The sequence below is a fragment of the Canis lupus genome, chromosome 23 (assembly GCF_011100685.1).
Source record: "Canis lupus familiaris isolate Mischka breed German Shepherd chromosome 23, alternate assembly UU_Cfam_GSD_1.0, whole genome shotgun sequence".
In the NCBI taxonomy this organism is placed as follows: Eukaryota; Metazoa; Chordata; class Mammalia; order Carnivora; family Canidae; genus Canis; species Canis lupus.
Genome location: NC_049244.1, coordinates 16246345 through 16266007, shown reverse-complemented (window position 1 = coordinate 16266007; position 19663 = coordinate 16246345). Strand labels below are relative to the sequence as shown.

Here is a 19663-nt window from a genome sequence, read left to right as displayed (position 1 = left end):
AGTATTTCACGGTATAGTATTTCTATTTTGGTGGTTGATATGATTGTGTTAGAGTGAAAAAAGGCTGGTAAGTGGCTTTTAATGGTGTCTAAGGCTGATTTTTACTTCGGTAAAAATATATTTTGTTTTAGTTAAGAGAAGTAGAGTGAGGAATGGCTAGTGATGTGTCATTCTCTTAATGATTCCCTACAAAGGATTTTTTTATTTAAGTATTTATTTATATATTTAGTTTTGTTAAGAAAGACCTAGCCATAGTTATTTTCATATTTTAAGTGCCTACTGCATTTGGGTTTGTAAAACTTGTTACTGTTTTGTAAGGGAGATGCCAAGCTCTTTTAGATTCTTTGGGGAACAAAGTGAGGTGTTAAGTACAGAAATAAATTTGACAAATGAGAAGATTATGAGGAGGGTGACCAGGTTTTGCCTGTAATCTGAAAAGCATATCCAATAAGGTGGAAGAAGCAGCATTCACACTAACTCTGAACCAGGAGAAGGGACCAAGAGGGATGTTATTTCCTGTAGCATTTGAGGAAGCAGCATTCGATTTACTCTTTTTTTTCCAGTTATAAATCCTCCTCTCAACGTTGACACACACACGCGCGCGTGCACACACACACACACACAACATGCGTGCGCAGAGGAACTGGCTGCCTTGAGAGATAAGGAATTTTTTGTCACAGTGTTTAAGCAGAGAGAGGGTTAATAAGGACCTTCTGAACTGAGTAGGAGTTTAGATTAAGTGTGATGTGAAGTCCTTCCCACTTTCACCATTTCAGTCCCAGAAGTCTGGAACAAGGCAGCTCAGCTCGTCCTTCCCTGGCCCCTCTGTGAATTGTGGTAAATGGTCACTGGTAGCTCATACTTATCCCCAGAAGAGGCTGTAAAACCTCTTGAGTGTGTGATCATGTGTGATCACATGTGAGCATGTGTGATCATGCTTCTCGAGAGGGGAAGGAGAGGGCAGAGCGCCCACCAGGAGCTGTCAAGGAAGCCTAGGAGGTTCCTTGTTCAGAGGTGGGCCACTTTGTTCACTGCTTTGATCAGTGCTTGTTAAAGGACAGCTCTTTTAACTTTGGAGACAATGGGCTCCAAAGAGAGGGAACGTGTAACAAAAATGTATGGTATGGGGACACCTGGGTGGCTCAGTGGTTGAGCATCTTCCTTTGGCTCAGGGTGTGATCTCAGAGTCCTACATCAGGCTCCCCATGGGGAACCTGCTTCTCCCTCTGTGTTTCTGCCTTTCTCTCTGTGTTTCTCGTGAATAAATAAATAAAATCTTTTAAAAACATGTTGTATGACCAGACACATTCATTTATATTTATCTTGCTTAACCACCTAAATCCTCTACCTCTGCTATTATTAATGATCATGGATACTGTGATTTGGGGAGACAAAGCATCTGGTATAGGTAGTCTTTTTAAAAAGGTGGGCTGGTTGGGTGCTTTCCTCAGCAACACTAGGCTATGCTAATGTGTACCTTTCAAATGCTGGTAGCACTTAAAATCTGAAACACGGAATTTAGCGTTTCATTGTATACCATTTGGAGAAGCCACTTTCTAAAGTGTAAAATCCTTACTTTAAATATTGAAATATATTTAATTCTAGAAAATGTGGGTGGGACCAGATGATGAGGTATCTGATGTTACTTAATTTCACATGATTGCTAAGTAGCAGAAGGTGGAGCAACAAGCCTACAGCTTATTTTTTCCTATGGTGATAATAGAGCACCCCTGCTCACTCCTGACTTCTCATTGTGACCTTATGTGAGCTAACTGGCCTGGGTTTAGTTTATTCTGTGACCATGGAAATTGCAGCCAGATGTGGAGATTTTTCTTGTGTTCTTATTTGGAAGAAGTAAGTGGGATTCAATAGTAGCTACAAGTATTTTTCTAAAATTAGAAAAGGGCTGGTTCTAGGCAAGTCTGTGCCAGCTCCGTGGTCTTAGAAATGTGATACAACCTAAAGGCCAGTTTCTTCATTTGGCAAATGAAGGTAATAATAATGTTTATCTGAGAGTGCTTTTATAAAATTCAAGTGAGCTAATAAATATACTCAGTATAGTATCTAGTGTGTAATAAATACCCAGTGTATTTTAGTTGCCATTATCATTTTGTTATCATTTTTGTTATCATTATCATTTTGTTCTTACTGCTATTATTAGCACCTTTAAATACCTTGAAAAGAATTAAGAAGTTACATGGGGAAATGGAAAAACAAACAAAACAGCCACCTGAAATCAGTTTCTTCTAGTGGAGGAATGAATCAAGAACCATTTGGGGGGTGCCTGGATGGCTCAGTCCGTTAAGCATCTGACTCTTGATTTCGGCATAGGTCATGATCTCAGGGTCATCGGATTGTGTCTTGTGTCGGGCTGGTGAGCTCAGCATGAAGTCTGCTTGAGATTTTCTCCCTCTCCTTCTGCCCCCTACCCACTGTTTGCACACTCTCTCTCAAAATCAATAAATTCTTTTTAAAAATGACCCATTTTATTTATTCACTTATTTTTACAGCTTTATGTATGTTTAATTTTTTAATTATAATTTTCAAAATTTTAATTCCAGTATAGGTTACATATAATGTTATATTGATTTCAGGTGTACAGTATAGTGACATAGCAATTCTGTACATTACTCAGTGTTTGTCAAGATAAGTGTACTCTTTGCCCTTCACCTATTTCAGCCATCCTCCTACCCACCTCCCCTCTGATAGTCATCTGTTTGTTCTCTGTAGTTAAGAGTCTTTTTGGTTTGTCTCATTTTACCTTTGTTCATTTGTTTTGTTTCTTAAATTCCACATATGAATGTGATCACATGGTATTTTTCCTTCTCTGATTTATTTTGTTTAGCATTATACTCTATAGATCCATCTGTGTTGTTGCAAATGGCAAGATTTCGTTGTTTTTCATGGCTGAATAATATTTCTTTCTGTGTATGTATACACAACCCATATCTTCTTTATCCATTCATCTCTGGACATTTAGACTGCTTCCATAATTCAGCTATTATAAATAATGCTTCAGTAAACATAGGGGTGCATGTATGCCTTTGATTTAATGTTTATGTAGTTTTTGGTAATTAATGGATCATACAGTTTTTCTATTTTTAATTTTCTGAGCAACTTCCATATTGTTTTTTACAGTGGCTAAACCAGTTTGCATTCTTATCAACAGTGCATGAAAGTTCCTTTTTGTCCACATCTTTGCCAACACTTGTTGCTTTTGTTTTTCATTTTAGCCAGGTGTCAGGTGATATCTCATTGTAGTTTAGATTTGGATTTTTCTGATGATGAGCGATGTTGAGCATCTTTTCATGTGTCTCTTGGCCATTTGTATGACGTCTTTGGAGAAATGTCTATTCGTGTCTTCTGACCATTTTTAATTGGATCATTTTGGATTTGGTTGTTTGAGTTGAAGTTTTTTATGTATTTTGGATACTAACCCTTTATCAGATATATCATTTGCAAATATCATCTCCCATTCAGTAAGTTATCTTTTAGTTTTGTTGACAGTTTCCTATTCTATGCAGAAGTTTTTTATTTTGGTATAGTCTCTGTAGTTTATTTTTGGTTTTATTTCCCTTGCCTCAGGAGACATATCTAGAAAAATGTAGCTACAACACTGTCAGAGAAATTGCTCCCTCTGCTCTCTTCTAGAATTTTTATGGTTTCAGGTCTCACAGGTCTTTAATCCATTTTGAGTTCATGTGTATAGTGGGAGAAAGTGGTTCAGTTTCATTCTTTTGCATATAGCTGTTCAGTTTTCCCACCACCGTTTATTAAAGATACTCTCCTTTTTCCCATTGCATATTCTTTCCTTCTTTGTTGAAGATTAATTGACCATGTAAGTGTGGGCTTATTTCTGGACTCTGTTCTGTTCCATTGGTCTATTGTTTGTTTTTGTGTCAGTACCATACTGTTTTGATTACTACAGCTTTGTAGTATAAATTGAAACCTGGTATTGTGATACCTCCAGTTTTGTTTTCCTTTTCCAAAATTGCTTTGGCTGTTTGAGGTCTTCTGTGCTTCCATACAAATCTTAGGATTTGTTGGTTCTAGTTCTGTGAAAAAGATAGTAGTTGTAGGCTTTACATAGATGGCCTTTATAATATTGAGGTATGTTCCCTCTAAGTCTACTTTGTTGAGGGTTTTTTAAATCATGGATGGATATTGTACTTTGTCGAGTGCTTTTTCTGCATCTTTTGAGACAATCATGGTTTTAATCCTTTGTCCTGTTGATGTGATATATCACATTGATTTGAGAATACTGAACCACCCTTGAATCCTGTAAATAAATCCCATTTGATTGTGGCAAGTGATTTTTTTAAATGTATTGTTGGATTTAGTTTGCTAATATTTTGTTAAGAATTTTTGCATCTGTGTTCATCAGTGATATTGGCCTATAGTTCTCTCCTTTTTTTGTAATGTCTTTATCTGGTTTTGATATCAGGATAATGTTGGACTTACGGAATTAATTTGGAAACTTTCCTTCCTCTTGTATTTTTTGGAATGGTTTTAAAAGAAGAGGTATTAACTTTTCTTTAAATGTTTGGTAAAATTCACCTGTCAAGCTGTGTGGTCCTGGACTTTTGTTTATTGGGAGTTTTTGGATTACTGATTCAATTTCACTGCTGGTAGTCGGTGTGTTGACATTTTCTATTCCTGGTTCAGTTTTGGTAGTTTATATGTTTCTAGGAATTTTGGTATTTCTTCTAGGTTGTCCATTTTGTTGGCATATTATTTTTCATAATATTCTCTTACAATTGTTTGTATTTCTGTGCTGCTGTTTTTTTCTCTTTCAATTTCTGATTTTATTTATTTGAGTCTTCTTTCTCTCTTTCTCTCTATGAATCTGGGTAAAGGTTTATCAATTCTGTTGATCTTTTTATTGTTTTTTAAGTTTCTCTTTCATTTATTTGTGCTCTAATCTTTATCATATCTTTCCTTCTACTGGTTTGGGTTTTGTTTGTTCTTTTTCTAGTTCTGTGAAGTGTAGGGTTAATTTGTTTATTTGAGATTTTTCTTGCTTTGAGGTAGTCCTATATTGCTGCTCTAAATGTCCCTTTTAGAACCACTTTTGCTGCAAAGATTTTGAACATTGTATTGTCATTTTCATTTGTCTCCATGAGTTTTTTTTTTTTTTTTTTTTTTTTTTTTTTTTTAAAGTTTTTATTTATTTATGATAGTCACAGAGAGAGAGAGAGAGAGGCAGAGACACAGGCAGAGGGAGAAGCAGGCTCCATGCACCGGGAGCCCGATGTGGGATTCGATCCCGGGTCTCCAGGATCGCGCCCTGGGCCAAAGGCAGGCGCTAAACCGCTGCGCCACCCAGGGATCCCGAGTTTTTTTTTAATTTCTTTTTTGATTTCTTGGTTGACCTATTCATTGTTTAGTTACATGTTATTTAAGCTGCATGTATTTATGCTCTTTCCAGATTTTTTTTTTCTTTTCTTTTTTTAAAGATTTTATTTATTCACAAGAGACACACAGAGAGAGGCAGAGACAGCAGAGGGAGAAGCAGGCTCCATGCAGGGATTCTGAAGTGGGACTTGATCCTGGGACTTCAGTGTCACACCCTGGGCCGAAGGCAGGCGCTAAACCACTGAGCCACCCAGGCGTCCCTCCAGATTTTTTCTTGAAGTTTGTTGCTAGTTTAATAACATTGTGATCGCTTCTCGGCCTTTTGGCTAAGATCAAGTGCAAAAATATGCATGCCATGACTTCAGTCTTTTTGAATTTGTTGAAACTTGTTTTGTGGCCTAATGTTTGATCACTTCTGGAGAATATTCCATGTGCTCTTGAAAACAATGTATATTCTGATGTTCTAGGATGGAATGTTCTGAATATATCTGATAGATCCATCTTGCCCAATGTATATCATTCAGAGCCCCTGTTTCCTTGATTTTCTGTTTGGATGATCTGCCCATTGATGCAAGTTGGGTGTGAAAATCTCCTGCTATTATTATATTACTCTTGATTACTTCCTTTACGTTTGTTATTAACCTTTTTTAATGTATCTGGGTGCTCCCATGTTGAGTGCATGAATATGTACAATTGTTATATCTTGTTGAATTATCTGCTCTATGATTGATTATATATTGTCCTTTTTTTTTTCTTGGTCTCTTGTTACAATGTTTGTTTTAATGTCTGTTTTGTCTGATAGAATTATTGCTACTGTGGCTTCTTTTCCCATCCATTTGCAAGATAATTGCTTCTCTCTCCCTTCACTTTTTTTTTTTTTTTTTTAAGATTTTATTTATTCATGATAGACATAGGGGGAGAAAGAGGCAGAGACACAGGCAGAGGGAGAAGCAGGCTCCATGCAGGGAGCCTGATGTGGGACTTGATCCCGGGACTCCAGGATCGCGCCCTGGGCCAAAGGCAGGCGCTAAACCGCTGAGCCACCCAGGGATCCCCTCCCTTCACTTTCAACTACAGGTGTCTTTAGGTCTGAAACGAGTCTCTTGTAGGCAGTATATAGATGGGTCTTTTTTTTTTTTTTTTTAATCCATTCCATCACCCTGTGCCTTTGTTTGAAGCCTTTAGTTTATTTACATTTAAAGTAATTATTGGTAAGTATGTACTTACAGCTATTTTTGTTTTATGGTTGTTTTTGTAGTTCTCTGTTCCTTTTTTCCCCTTGCTGTCTTCTCTTACTATTATTTGGCTTTCTTTAGTGATATACTTGGATTCTTTTCTCTTTATTTATTATTTTATTTTTGCATATCTACTACTAGTGTTTTATTTTGGGTTTGTTTATAATATCTTCCGCATATAGTAGTCTCTTAATTTGATGGTCACTAAGTTTGAATCCATTTTTTATGCCTCTCCCCTTCATGTTTAGGTATATGGTTTCATACTTTACACCTTTTATTTTGTGAGTTCCTGGAGTGATTTTGACAGAAAAACATATTTTTACTGCTTTGGTGCTGCCTTTTTTCTTATTCCTGCTTATAATCTTTCTTTTCCACTCAGAGTCCCCCTTACTATTCCTTGTAGGGCTGGTTTAGTGGTGATGAGTTCTTTTAACTTTTGTTTGGGAGACTCTTTATCTCTCCTTCTATTCTGAATGATAGCCTTGCTGGATAGAGTAATCTTGGCTGCATGTTTGTGTGTGTGTGTGTGTGTGTGTGTGTGTGTGTGTGTGTTTCCTTTCAGCACTTTGAATATATCAGCCACTTTCTTCTGCCCTATAAAGTTTCTGCTGAGAAATCAACTGATAGCCTTATGAGGTTACCCTTGTATGTAACCTGTTTTGTTTTTTTTTTTTTTTTTTGTTTTTTGTTTTTTGTTTTTTTTTTGGCGCTTTTAAAATTCTCTTTATCACTACTTCTTGCCATTTTAATTATTTTTTGTCTTGGTGTGGACTTCCTTGGGTTAACTTTGGGGCATTGTATGCCTCCTTGGTTGCCCTTGTATGTAACCTGTTTTTTGTTTTGTTTTTTTTTCTTGGTGCTTTTAAAATTCTCTTTATCACTACTTCTTGCCATTTTAATTATTTTTTGTCTTGGTGTGGACTTCCTTGGGTTAATTTTGTTTGGGGCATTGTATGCCTCCTCAGTCTTGATTTGTTTTCTTCTTCAGTTTTGAGAAGTTTTCAGCTATTAATTCTTCAAGTATATTTTTGCCTCCTTTTCTTTCTCTTACTCTTCTGGTATTCCTATAACGTGGACATTGGTATGCTTGATGATGTGGCTGAGTTCCATAAGTCTATTTTCATCCTGTTTTGTTTTGGGTTGTTTTTTGTTTGTTTTGTTTTGTCTAGTTTTGGTTTGTCACCTACTCATCTTGATTGCTTTCCATTACATTACTCTGTCCTCTAAGTAACTGGTTTGTTCTTTTACTTCCTCTAGTCCACTATTTATTCCATCAGGTATGTTAATTTCATTTATTGAGTTCACCTGTGATTTTCTTTTTTATGTTTTCTGTCTCTTTGTTAAGGATCTCACTGAAGTCTTCCACTTTTCTCTCAAGTCCAGTGAGTTATCTTTATGATTTATTACTTTAAATTCTCCATCAGACATACAACTTTTCTCCATATTTCTTAGGTCATTTGCTATGATTTTGTTCTGGTCTTTCATTTGAGACATTTTTCCTCTGTCCTCAATTTGTCTAACTCTGTGTCTGTTTTATGTTTTCAGCTCTTGAAAGTAGTGGCCTAATGAATAAGAGGTCTTGTAATGCCATACAGTTCAGTGTCCTCTGTTTAAGGGAACCTGGCACTTCAGGGGTGTCTTCTATGTGTGTCGCATTCTCCCCAATGTCATGGTTTGGCCCCTCTTCCTTCAGTTTAGTTGTCTGCAGTGGCTCTCCACCTGTTGTGGGCAGTGTTTGGTTCCTGTGGTATTAGTGGACCATTCAGAAGCCACTTTGGGTTTGAGTTGAGTCAGACCAAGTGTTTGCTAGGGATGTAGTAGCACCAGTCTATAGGGCACTTTCCCTTTGTTGTCCCCTGAGAAGCTTTCATTGCTATGCATAACCTGCAATCAGACTCTTTGACCCATACCATTCAGACTAGTGTGTGTGGTTATCTTCCCTTCTCTCCAGGGCAGGAGTCACTTTGGAGTGGTGCTGGCCCCGATCATGGATGCTTGCACACTGCTAGGCTATGGTACTGCTTTGGATGGGCTCTGGCCAAGAGTGTATTGGAGGGGGCTGCTCTGTAGAAGCTCACTGTAATAGGAGCTGCAGTGTTGGCAATATTTTGGGGGAGCAGGGGATGGCACACTGTTAGCTAGTTAGGTGGCAAGTGTTGGTGCTAGGCTGGTTCTGGCAGGTGGCTTGTGTTTATGCTAGGGGACAGGAGTGAGCAACTGCGCTTGTCAGCTCCTTTGTCCCTGGAGAGTTCCCCCAGTGGTCCTCGTCCCTTGGGGGACAATCCCCGAGATGACTAAAATAACTCTCCCCTCTCTATGCCCCAGACATTTTTCAAACTGCTGCTTCCATGCTGCATCTCTGAGGGCTGTTTGTTGTGCTGTCTCTTTAAGGATGAGGATTTGGTTTCCTCTTGCCCTCCCAGCTCTCCCAGAACTTGAGCCCACTGGTATTTGGTGTTCCCAGTGTTAAGCTCTGCTGATTGTAAGAACTCATGAAATTTGACCCCTTTGGTTTTCAAAGCCAAATGTTATGGGGATTTGTCTTTTCCATGTGGGCTCTTCAGTATGAGAGTCTTTCTCTTTTCTCTCCACATGCCTAGTATCCTTCTCTCCCATGACAATCCCATAGGTCCATTTAGTTCCCCACCATGTCTCTACCCTTTCTACCTTCCTTCAGGTGGCCTCTTCTCTACATTTCAATGCAGGGTTTGTTTTGCCAGTCTTGAGATCATTTTCAACTGATGTCAGTGTTACCTAGTTGTATTGTAGGACAAGGTGAGCTTAGAGTCTTCCTACTCTGCAGTCTTCCCTAGAAAATATCCAAGAACCATTTTAAAACCTGCCCAGTATTACTATATCATTGCCTTTTGGTTTTTCATAAGTAGAAGTCCTGTCTCTTCCAAGAGCTACATACTAAATGCTCTTTGTTAGAATCACATCTTATTTAATTTTCTAACAGATGGACATAATGAATCTGAATATCCCCCTAAGATTTTACATTTCTTTTAAATATCAAATTTTTGCAAATATCTTCTCCCATTCAGTAGGTTACCTTTTCATTCTGTTGATAGTCTCCTTTGCTGTGCAGAAGTTTTTTATTTTGATCTGGTCCCAGTAGTTTATATTTGTTTTTGCTTCTCTTGCCTCAGGAGACATATCTTAAAAAAAAAAAAATGTTTCCAAGGCTGATGTCAAAGAGATTACTGCTAATGTTTTCTTCTAGGAGTTTTTTGTAGTTTTATGGTTTCAAGTCTCATAGTTAGGCCATTAATCCATTTGGAGTTTATTTTTGTATATGGTATAAGACAGTAGTCCAGTTTCATTCTTTTGTATATAGCTCTCTGGTTTTCCCAGCACCATTTGTTGAAGAGAATGTCATTTCCCCATTGCATATTCTTGCCTCCTTTATCAAAGATTAATTGTATAAGTGTGGGTTTATTTCTTGGCTTTCTATTCTGTTTAATTGATCTTTGTGTCTGTTTTTTATGCTGGTATTATAATATAAAGCTGTAATAAAACAATATAACTTGAAATCTGGGACTGTGATCTAGCTTTGTTCTTTCTCAAAATTGCTTTGGCTATTCAGGTTCTTTGTGGTTCCAAATAAGCTTTAAGATTATTTGTTCTAGTTCTGTGAAAAATGCTATTGGTATTTTGATAGGGATTGCATTGAATCTGTAGGTCACTTTGTGTATTATGGGCATTTTAACAATATTTATTCTTCCAATCCATAAGCATGGAATATCTTTCCATTTGTATTGTCTTCAATTTCTTTCCTCAATGTTTTATAGTTTTCAAGGTATAGGACATATTTTGTTCTTTTTGGTACAATTGTAAGTGGAATGGTTTTAGTTTCTGTTACCTCATTATCAGAAACACAACCAATTTCTGTGTATTAGTTTTATATACTACAAGTTTACCGAATTCATTTATCACTTCTAATTGTTCTTGGATGGAGTATTTAAGTTCTTCTGTGTACCATATCATGTCATCTGCAAATAGTGACAGTTTTATTTCTTCCTTACCAAGTTGGATACCTTTTATTTATTTTTCTTGTCTGATTGCTATAGCAAGGACTCCCAGAACTGTGTTGAAAAAAAGCAGAATGGGCTTCCTTGTCTTGTTCCTGATTTTTAGGAAAAGCTCTGTTTTTCACCATTGAGTATGATATAAACCATGGATTTTTCATATATGACCTTTATTATGTTGACGTATGTTCCCTCTGAACCTCCTTTGTTCTTACATCTTATCAGCTGCTTTTTCTGCATCTGTCAAGATGATCAAATGATTTTTGATCCCTTTGTCTTGTTAATGTGATCTATCACATTGATTGATTTGTGAATAATGAGCCACTCTTATATCCCTGGAATAAATCCCACTATTGTGAATTTTTAAATGTATTGTTGAAATCAGTGTTTTTATATTTTATTGGGAACTTAAGAATCTATGTTCATCAGAGATACTGGCCAATAGTTTTCCTTTTTTGTAGTGTCTTTATCTGGTTTTGGTATCGGGGTGATACTGTTCTTGTATAATGAACTTGGGAGTTTTCCTCTTCTATTTTTGGGAATAGTTTGAGAAGAATAGGTGCCATGTTCTTGACATTTTAAAGAAAGTCTTAAATGCTCTCTTTAGGTTCTTAAATTGTGAAATAATTTTTTAATCTCTGTTTTTGTTTATTGATATTCATTTGCATTTCCTTAAGATATGCTTAAATGCATGAACTTTTGTTTTCATAATCTTTAATGGTAATATTATATATGAGCATTTAAGCTTTATGACATTTAGCATTGGAAGACAAAGAATTTATTTGGATGCCTTGGAATACTGTTATATTTATTTATTTTTATTATTTTTTTAGAATACTGTTTTAGAAATCAGTTGGCAGTATTAGCAACATCATTATTATATGAACGTATGCTAATATGGTATGAAAGCAAGATCCTCATTAAAATCTTGTAGCTAAACAAGTGACAAAAACCTTACAAACAGCTTGAGGCTATAGGCCAGTCACGGTTATTCCTGAAGAGATTTGGACAAGTGTGAAAATATATAGACTGTGCATAAGTGTGGTCAGATCACGTAAATGCTATCTTACATCAATTCCCTATCAAGAATATCTTTATTCATATTAGGAAAAATGGATCTGAAAATAATAGTGTTTAAGCATTATGTTGTGATCTATCAAATGTAAAAGTATTGGGTTTATTAAACTCAGAAAGTGGACTTTTGATAATAGCCATTGTGTTTGCATTTCCAGGAAAGGAGGGTTCTTGATCACCTAATGTATTTTCATTAGGCAAATTCATGATGCTAATGATTTTTCTTCTAGACACTATCTTAGCATGAACTGGTCTGCTGCAGGTCTAGTGAGGTTACAGTAAGGTTGGATGATGCAGAGCAATCAGTCCATGGTTCTTCACCACTATGGAATGTGGCAGTTCCCTTAAAGAAGACCTTAGCCAGCTTTAGTCACTTCTGGGATAACTTTATGTACATATTCCCTTTGAGGATATCTGAGGTCTTTTTTTTTTTTTTTTTTTTGCCTTAGGATTTTTAACATTTATTTGAGAGAGGGCATGAGCACAAGTAGGGGGGAGGCACAGAGGGAGAGAGAGAAGCGGACATCCGTTGAGCAGGAATCTTGTTACGGGGCTCAATCCCAGGATCCCAAGATCATGACCTAAGCCGAAGGCAGATGCTTAATCAACTGAGCCACCCAGATGTCCCACAAATTGGGTTCCCAGGTCTTAATTCTTACTCAGAATCCTAACTGTTGCTTGTAAAAAGTAGATCTTAATATCATGCTGTAAATAGAAAAATTCACATGTAGGAATGCTAATTACATTCCATAGTGAGAGTTAATGGGCTTTTTGAGACCCATGTAGCCAGCCACCCCTCAGCATCTCCACTTATCTCCAGTGAGCTGATTGTAAGTCTGTTTTGCCTTTCTGAGTTGGAGGAAGTCCTTAGTCAAGGTCACAAAGGCAATTGCCTTGGTCTGATTTGGCTCCTGAGTCCAGCTCATGTGCACGAAGTGGGACAGAATGTCTGTAGGTGAAGTAAAGAAGGACACCTGATGGGTTCAGGCATCAGAGAGCAACGGTGGGACTGCCGGCAGTGGAGAAGCAGCAGCTACAGGAAGCTCATGCTGTGTGTCTTTGATGTGGAGTGTTATTGCATGTCACCCAGTTTCATGCGATCACACACATTAAAATTTTGAATTAATTTCCTGCATCTGTTGTCCTTGTCCCCATTTTACCACTTGCCCTTCAGAGTATGCTGTGACACTTCAGATAGATACAGATGTCTGTTTTGTAGGGCTCTTGTCCAGCGAAGCCCTTCTGATGAGTTCTTTATGCATTTAATAAATCTCAATCATTTCCAGTGTGCTTGGGTTTAAAATTATTTTTGGTATGTATTACCTGTCTTCTGGAGACCCCTGAATTACCTGCTTGCTTTTTTTGGGGTTTTTTTGTTTTTGTTTTTGTTTTTGTTTTTGTTAGTTTGTTTTTTGTTTGTTTTTTTTTTTTTTTACCTGCTTGCTTTAAGATAATTACAAATTATATTCTTTAGTAACCAGAAGGATAATGCATAACTCAAAAAAAGAGGGAAATCTTGATTTTTGCATTAAAGGAGTTATAAAAGATTCAGAAAACATGTTTTTCCTACACCTTCTTTGTGAGGAAGATAGTGTATTTTAGTCTGATGTGGAAATGGTTGATTACTTACAGCAGGTTGGAAATGGCAGAGCTGAGACTAGAGCAGCCAGTGGACAAGTAGGGGAGTAGCTGCCGCGAAGCGCACTGTCCTGTGGAAGGAATAAGGCAGGACTGAGTCTGCCCCGAAGCAAACTGGATTATGGTTGGGGTGAGAGTGCTGAGGAGGCAGGATGCCAAGGGCTCAGTACAACTTAAAAGGCAAACACCAGAATGGAAATTAGACAGCGGTTTTCAGGGGCATCTAAGAGTTGACTTAGGAATGGAGTGGGACCCCTATTACCAGGTATTAAGGCCCCATGACAGGATTGTCCTAAAGGGGGTGCCTTGATGCCATCAGGTGACATGCAGAGACTAGACAGCAGTTGCCTGTGTCTGGAAACAACTCCTCTGTTACTCTCATACTCATTCCTTATAAAAGATATCCCTTTTCTCTGTTAGAAATCGAACTTATTCTCTGTTCCCTTCTATCTCTGTGAGGCCTCTTCAGAGGTCCTCTCTCCCCTCTTTTGGAGTTCATCCTTTATTTCTGCAGTTAATGGCACTTGTCCTATTCTGCCTTTTATTCATGTGCATGTCTGTTGTGGAGTGTGTATTATGTGCCAAGCACAATCTGGGTAAGAGATGTTAAATTGATGAGTATTTTAGAGTTGTTAAAAATTAGGAGTGCCTGGGTGGTAAAGTTGGTTGAACAACCGGATGACTCTTGGTTTCGGTTCAGGTCATGATCTTGGGGTTGTGGGATCAAGCCCCGTGTTGGGCTCCGTACTCAGCACAGAATGTACTTGGGACTCCCCCGCTCTGCACCAAAGCCCCATGTGCGTGCGCTCTCTCTCTCTTTCTCTTGCTCTCTTTCTCTCGAATAAATCTTTGATGTAACTGCAAGTCTTTTTTTTTTCTTTCCACTTTTTCAGATTTTACCAGATGTTGCAAGGACTCTGGAATCCTTATGGTAGTAAAATGCCGGAAAGAAAATTCTGCATTGAAAGAATGTCTAACTGCTCAGTGAGTAGTCATCACATTGTTCGTGCTGCTCTGTGTGTATGCATATATGTTGTAAATAAGAGCATGTAATATATGTTGTAGGTAATCTTACATGTACTGGATTCTGTAGTTTGTCCCATAAAATCTTTGATATTTTTAGTTGAGTCTGAGATTTCAGTTTGTTAAATATTAAGCAACATATTTATTAAAGATCTTGTCAAGGTATGTGAGCTAAGAATATGAGGTCAGCAAACAAAAATACAGGATTTTCCATATGACTTAGCAAATTCCTTTTCATGAACAGATTGATCTGTAGAATATATTATAGATGGGCTTTTTTGTCTCTTCTAATGAAAAAGTACTGAGTTAGATGATTTGTCAGCCTTGTGATTTGGGGATTAATAGAATTTCACTTTTGGGAAGTTATCAAATGAAGGATACAAAGGTAATTTTAGATTTTTGAAGTTAATCAATTTAAAAATAATTCTTAAATATCATGTTCACTGACATTTAGTTGAATATTATAATTAAAATTTGCAAAGTTCTTTGAATGTAAGTGCTTCCTTTTTTTTTTTTTTTAAGAGCTTAGTTTTAGAGAGAGTGCATGTGCAAGCATGAGCAGGGGTGGGGCCAAGAGAGGGGGAAAGAATCTCAAGCAGACTCCATGGTGAGCTCAGAGCCCGATGTGGGGCTCAGTCTCACAACTCTGACCTGAGCCAAAACCAAGAATCAGATGCTTAACTGACTGAGCCACCCAGACGCCCCAAGTGCTTTCTGTTTTATCTCCCCATTTTTTTTTATCTCCCCATTTTTTATTGTCTACATTATTGATAGTATTGCAGAATACTTTAGTATTGTTAACTGGCCGTTGTGAGGTCTTAGTTTGGTTATCTCTTATTTCCTTCTATACTCTGCTTCTCTAGCCTGTGAAACATACAGGTCAGCATGTTTTGATGCTTCCTTGGGGAATTATAGAAGAATATATATCTGAATCAAATATTTGTTTTCGTTTTTGATAGCATACAATGTATATAGGTATTTAAATTTACAGACTTATTTTGGAATTCTGTAGTTAGAAGACTTGGAGGTTAAATTAATCCCTACATTTCTAGATGAGGAAACACACCCTTATTTATGGGCCAGGACCTGCACAAGGCATTTCATCATAGAGGAGTAAAAGCTCCTTCTGTAACTTGTTTTTCTTCAATTCTATTCCCTCATGCTCCCAAGAGATGTATAATGAATAAATGAACCTGTTAAACTTCTTTGTGACTGGATTTAAATTCTCTTTTATATATTAAGTTTTTATATCTTAGTTTTAGCCATCATAATAACTTGTTCTTAGTTTGCCGTATTATCTCTGCCTCTGAGACGGGCATCATTAGAGCAAAAGGACAGGAGTGCCGATGGTGGAGAGGCCAGCTTGGGCTTACCCTCTGGACCAGCCAGAGCTTAGCTAGCTGTGCAGTGCAGGCCCCAGGCAAGTTCCTCTCAGAAGATGGGAAAATTATTCCTCATGGAGTATTGTGAGGGTTTGTACGTAAACTCATTACAACAGTGCCTGGCACGTAGTAGGTAGTCAATAAGTGGTAGCTCTTTCTAAATTGTATTAAGTTTTTGTTACCTGAATATTAATAATTTAATATCCTTTCATCTCTTTCCTCTGGAAATAGGAGAAAATAAGAGCTTGTAGTCTATTCTGGGGGAAGGCGCTGGGAAGAGTTGGAGGAGGCTGCTTCTGTTTAAGAGAAAGTGAAGGAAACAGAGTTGTGACATTTGCTGAAAGTAAATGGACTTAAGGATTTTACTTGACTTTCAGTCTCAACACTCTGTTTCTTCATCTTAGAATAAAGTGCTCTGCTTTACTACTGACGTTCCAAGAAGTTAACCACAGCATTCTCTCTTCCTAGTGATGTTTTGCAACATGAATGCTTATTCTCTTTTGGTCTCATCGTCATTCATTCCTCTGTAAACTGCAGTCTCACTTCTGCCCCCTTCCACTGAGATTGCTCCTCCTAAAGTTTCTAATGGGTTCACGGTAGCCAGATGCAGTGAATTTCACTCTTTACTTGAACTCTCTCCAAAAATTATGTATAATTCCCTTTTATCTGGCATCCCTTTTATACTCCTTCCTGTTCCCCCAACATCTCATTTCTTATCAGCCTTTTGTTCCTTAACTGATTCCTTAAAACAGGTGCCCTCTTCTCTCATGCTTATGTCTGCAAAAGCTCAGTTTGCACCCATGGATTTGGTTCCTATGGGTCGTGAGTTTTTTTGCTTTCTTCAGGTCCCAAACTGAACTACCCTCCTTTTCTTCCTCCTGCATCATGTGTCTAGAATTTAGTCTTTTTTGTCTCCTAACTCTAAATGGTTATTTCCTAGTGATTTCATTACCTAAATCTTCTCCAGATCCATTTTGTCCTTTTCATCACCACTACTCTGTGAGCTTAGGCCCTCATCATTCTTGTCTGGATTACTGTGGTAGTTTATTTACTGGGCATCCTGCCTCTCACCCTGCTGCCACCTTTTGGCCACATGCTGTCAGCTTCATCTGACACAAAACTGATCTTTGAGTTGCTCTGTTAATAGTGTCCCATCGCCTTCAGCATAGATTCCGGCCTCTTGTGACAGTGACCTTCATGATGTGGCCCTTTCCCTATCTGGCTTCATCCCAGGCCCTTTCTCTTAGGAACTGATTTATTCGTTCTTCATGCCTCAGTTTTTCATCTTGGTGCCTATCCAGTGTACTTCCAATATGGATGGATGTGGTCTTTCAGTGCGACTCCCACACTTCCGCTTGCTGTCTGTCCTCTCCCCGCTTCTTCCCAATGTTTCTATGTGCGCTGGGCCCCACCTACGACACAGTGCTTTGTACATTTCCTTGTGGTGCAGCCTTTACTTGTCTGTTCCCAGAGCCTCACAGGCTCCTTGAGGACAGGTGCTGTGCCGCTCACTGCTCTGTCCTGGTTCCCCTCCCCTTTAACTAGTTTAATAGCCTAATGTTTGCAGTAAATTTATGATCATTTCTTAAAATCACCTTCTAAAGATTGTACCTGATGAAATGTCGGAATTTTACTAAAGTAAGCTTGTATTAAACACTTGCCGAGTTTTTTGTTTTTTTAAAAGATTTTCATTTCCTTCTTGTAGTTATAATGATCCAGCATTTTATGAAGAATGCAAAATGGAATACCTGAAGGAAAGAGAAGAATTCAGAAAAACTGGAATTCCTTCCAAGAAAAGGCTGCAGAAGCTTCCTACAAGCATGTAGGCAAACACTCTGATACTCAGAAGCTCTGATACTCCTGGAAATCATCACCTGAAATAATGGACTCAAAGAAGTATTTGCTTTGTCCTAAGTTATGGAAATATTAATTTTATCTGGAATAAAGATTTTTTTTTTTTAAATTTCAAAGTCAGGTTTATCAGAAGGGATGAGAATAGTAAATAGTGAAATGGGATATGATCTACATGGTTGTCATGGATATTTTGTAAATTTTTCCACAATCACATTTGTAGAACAGTAATACTGAGCTTTAGGGTTCTATATAGACCTTGTATTACTTTCATCCAGTGTGTAGACTAATGGCTAATCATAGGGACCAGAAGTAATCAAAGTTGGAAAGGATAATTGTCAAAGGTGTAAATAACGTAGGATAGAATAGTGACGAATCAGAATCCTTCCTCGTTCTGTCACTTACTAGTTATGTAACCATGGAAATAATTTTCATAGTTACAGTGAGGATTATTGCAGGTAAGTAGAGTATGTAGGGCAGTGCTTCAGATGTGGTAAATGGCTCTTTAATGGTTGTTATTAATGGTAGTAAATGATTATTTGGAAATAGATGAAAAAAGTACATGAATTTAATTTTACTTACAAGTTTGATGGAAAATTTCCTAAAATGAATTATATTTCCTTGACTGTTAATTTGGCTGCTGAAAATATTTTAATGATTTCAGGAGCTAATGTAAAAAAAAATTACCTGGAACCAATAACTTGATTCCAGGTTGAGTTTTTTTAATATTAAAAATTGCTTTTCTTCCATGGGCTGTTAACTCTTCACTATAGCCGCTGCAACCAGTTTCCAGGTAAGTAAAATTTATATATATAGTTCTCATTAAAATCACAAATAGAAATTACTACATACTAGGACAAGATTTAACTTTGCCCCAATCCCATTAAGCAGCTCGAAGATTTTTTTTTTAAAGAACTTAAAGCAGATAGGATCCTAGGAAACCAATGTGATGTTCAAGTTCCTTACTTGAGCATACAAGTGAACTGCTCAAAGAACTATTTAACTGTTATTTGAAACCTAAAGAAACCACATTTTCCCAGGCCACAGATCAAAAGGAAGATTACTAGAGCAGACAAAAGCAAAGCAAATATAGAAACCTAGAGACCACATACCATAGGGGTAAACAAGCCTATATTCTTCTGTTGGCCTTTTGGTATTGGTACATTTCCTAGAGCACAGGGCCTTAATTTTTGTTTTTAACGATGCAAATGAAGAAAAGGCAGACAGTTTGCAAAAGCTAGTGAAATATATAATCTGTGGCTAATTTATAATCTGGATGAGAATCAGAGGAGCCACCTTCAAGTTTATGTGGAAAATTCATGTATGTAGAGTCACTTTCCTCACAGGTGCCAGACAGTAGGTTATAGAAATATGTTCACTCCTCTATTATGTCAGGAACTAAACCATTTATCACAGCTTTCAAGATATCCATGCCTCACCACCACACTTGTTTACTTCTCTTAGTACAGCTGCCTCAGTTGTAGTCTTGCTTGCTCACGCATACCTCTGGGTGATACTATTCTGTTAAAGAGTGCACAGATTTTCTTTCCACTAAAGATCCACCCTTGTCAGTGTAGCCTTTCCAGATCAGATCATTACTGGTTTTGCGTGATTTGATCTTAAGTCTTTAAGTTTGATTTTTTCCCTATTTACTTGGTTTTCAATGTTTCACATAGGTATGTCCCTGCTCTGCTTAGGAATTGGGTTCCATTTTGGAAAAATCTCAGTTTCCTTTTAGAGAAGATGCAGATTTTATTTTCATGAATAGTAGGTCAAAAGGAAGGAGTTAAGTGGCTTTTTGTAGTTACTTGTGTCCTCTTCATTGTGTTGTATAAATGCTGAACTGGGTTACACAAATCTAAGAATTAAAGACATTTTCAAGGGAAGCCTTTTGGAGCAAATTTCAAACAGTATGAAAGAAGTGGTATTGTCAACATACCATGTTCCATCTCAGGGGTGCGCCTGGGTGGTGCAGTCAGTTGAGCATCTTGGTTTCAGGTCAGGTCATGATCTCAGGGTCCTGGGATCCAGCCCTACATCGGACTTCACACACAGGAGGGAGTCTGCTGGAGTTTCT

The 19663-nt window shown here is 37.6% G+C and overlaps 1 protein-coding gene across 1 annotated transcript in view; it reads left to right on the top strand.

The window, feature by feature from the left end:
• Window positions 1–18335, top strand: part of CMC1 (C-X9-C motif containing 1) — a 99196-nt gene extending 80861 nt beyond the window's left edge. The window contains exons 5-6 of the mRNA XM_038571344.1: window positions 14224–14314; window positions 17441–18335. Of these exons, the coding sequence (XP_038427272.1) occupies window positions 14224–14314; window positions 17441–17561 (212 nt within the window). The 3' untranslated portion in view covers window positions 17562–18335. The remainder of the gene's footprint in view (window positions 1–14223; window positions 14315–17440) is intronic.
• Window positions 18336–19663: the final 1328 nt, after the last annotated feature.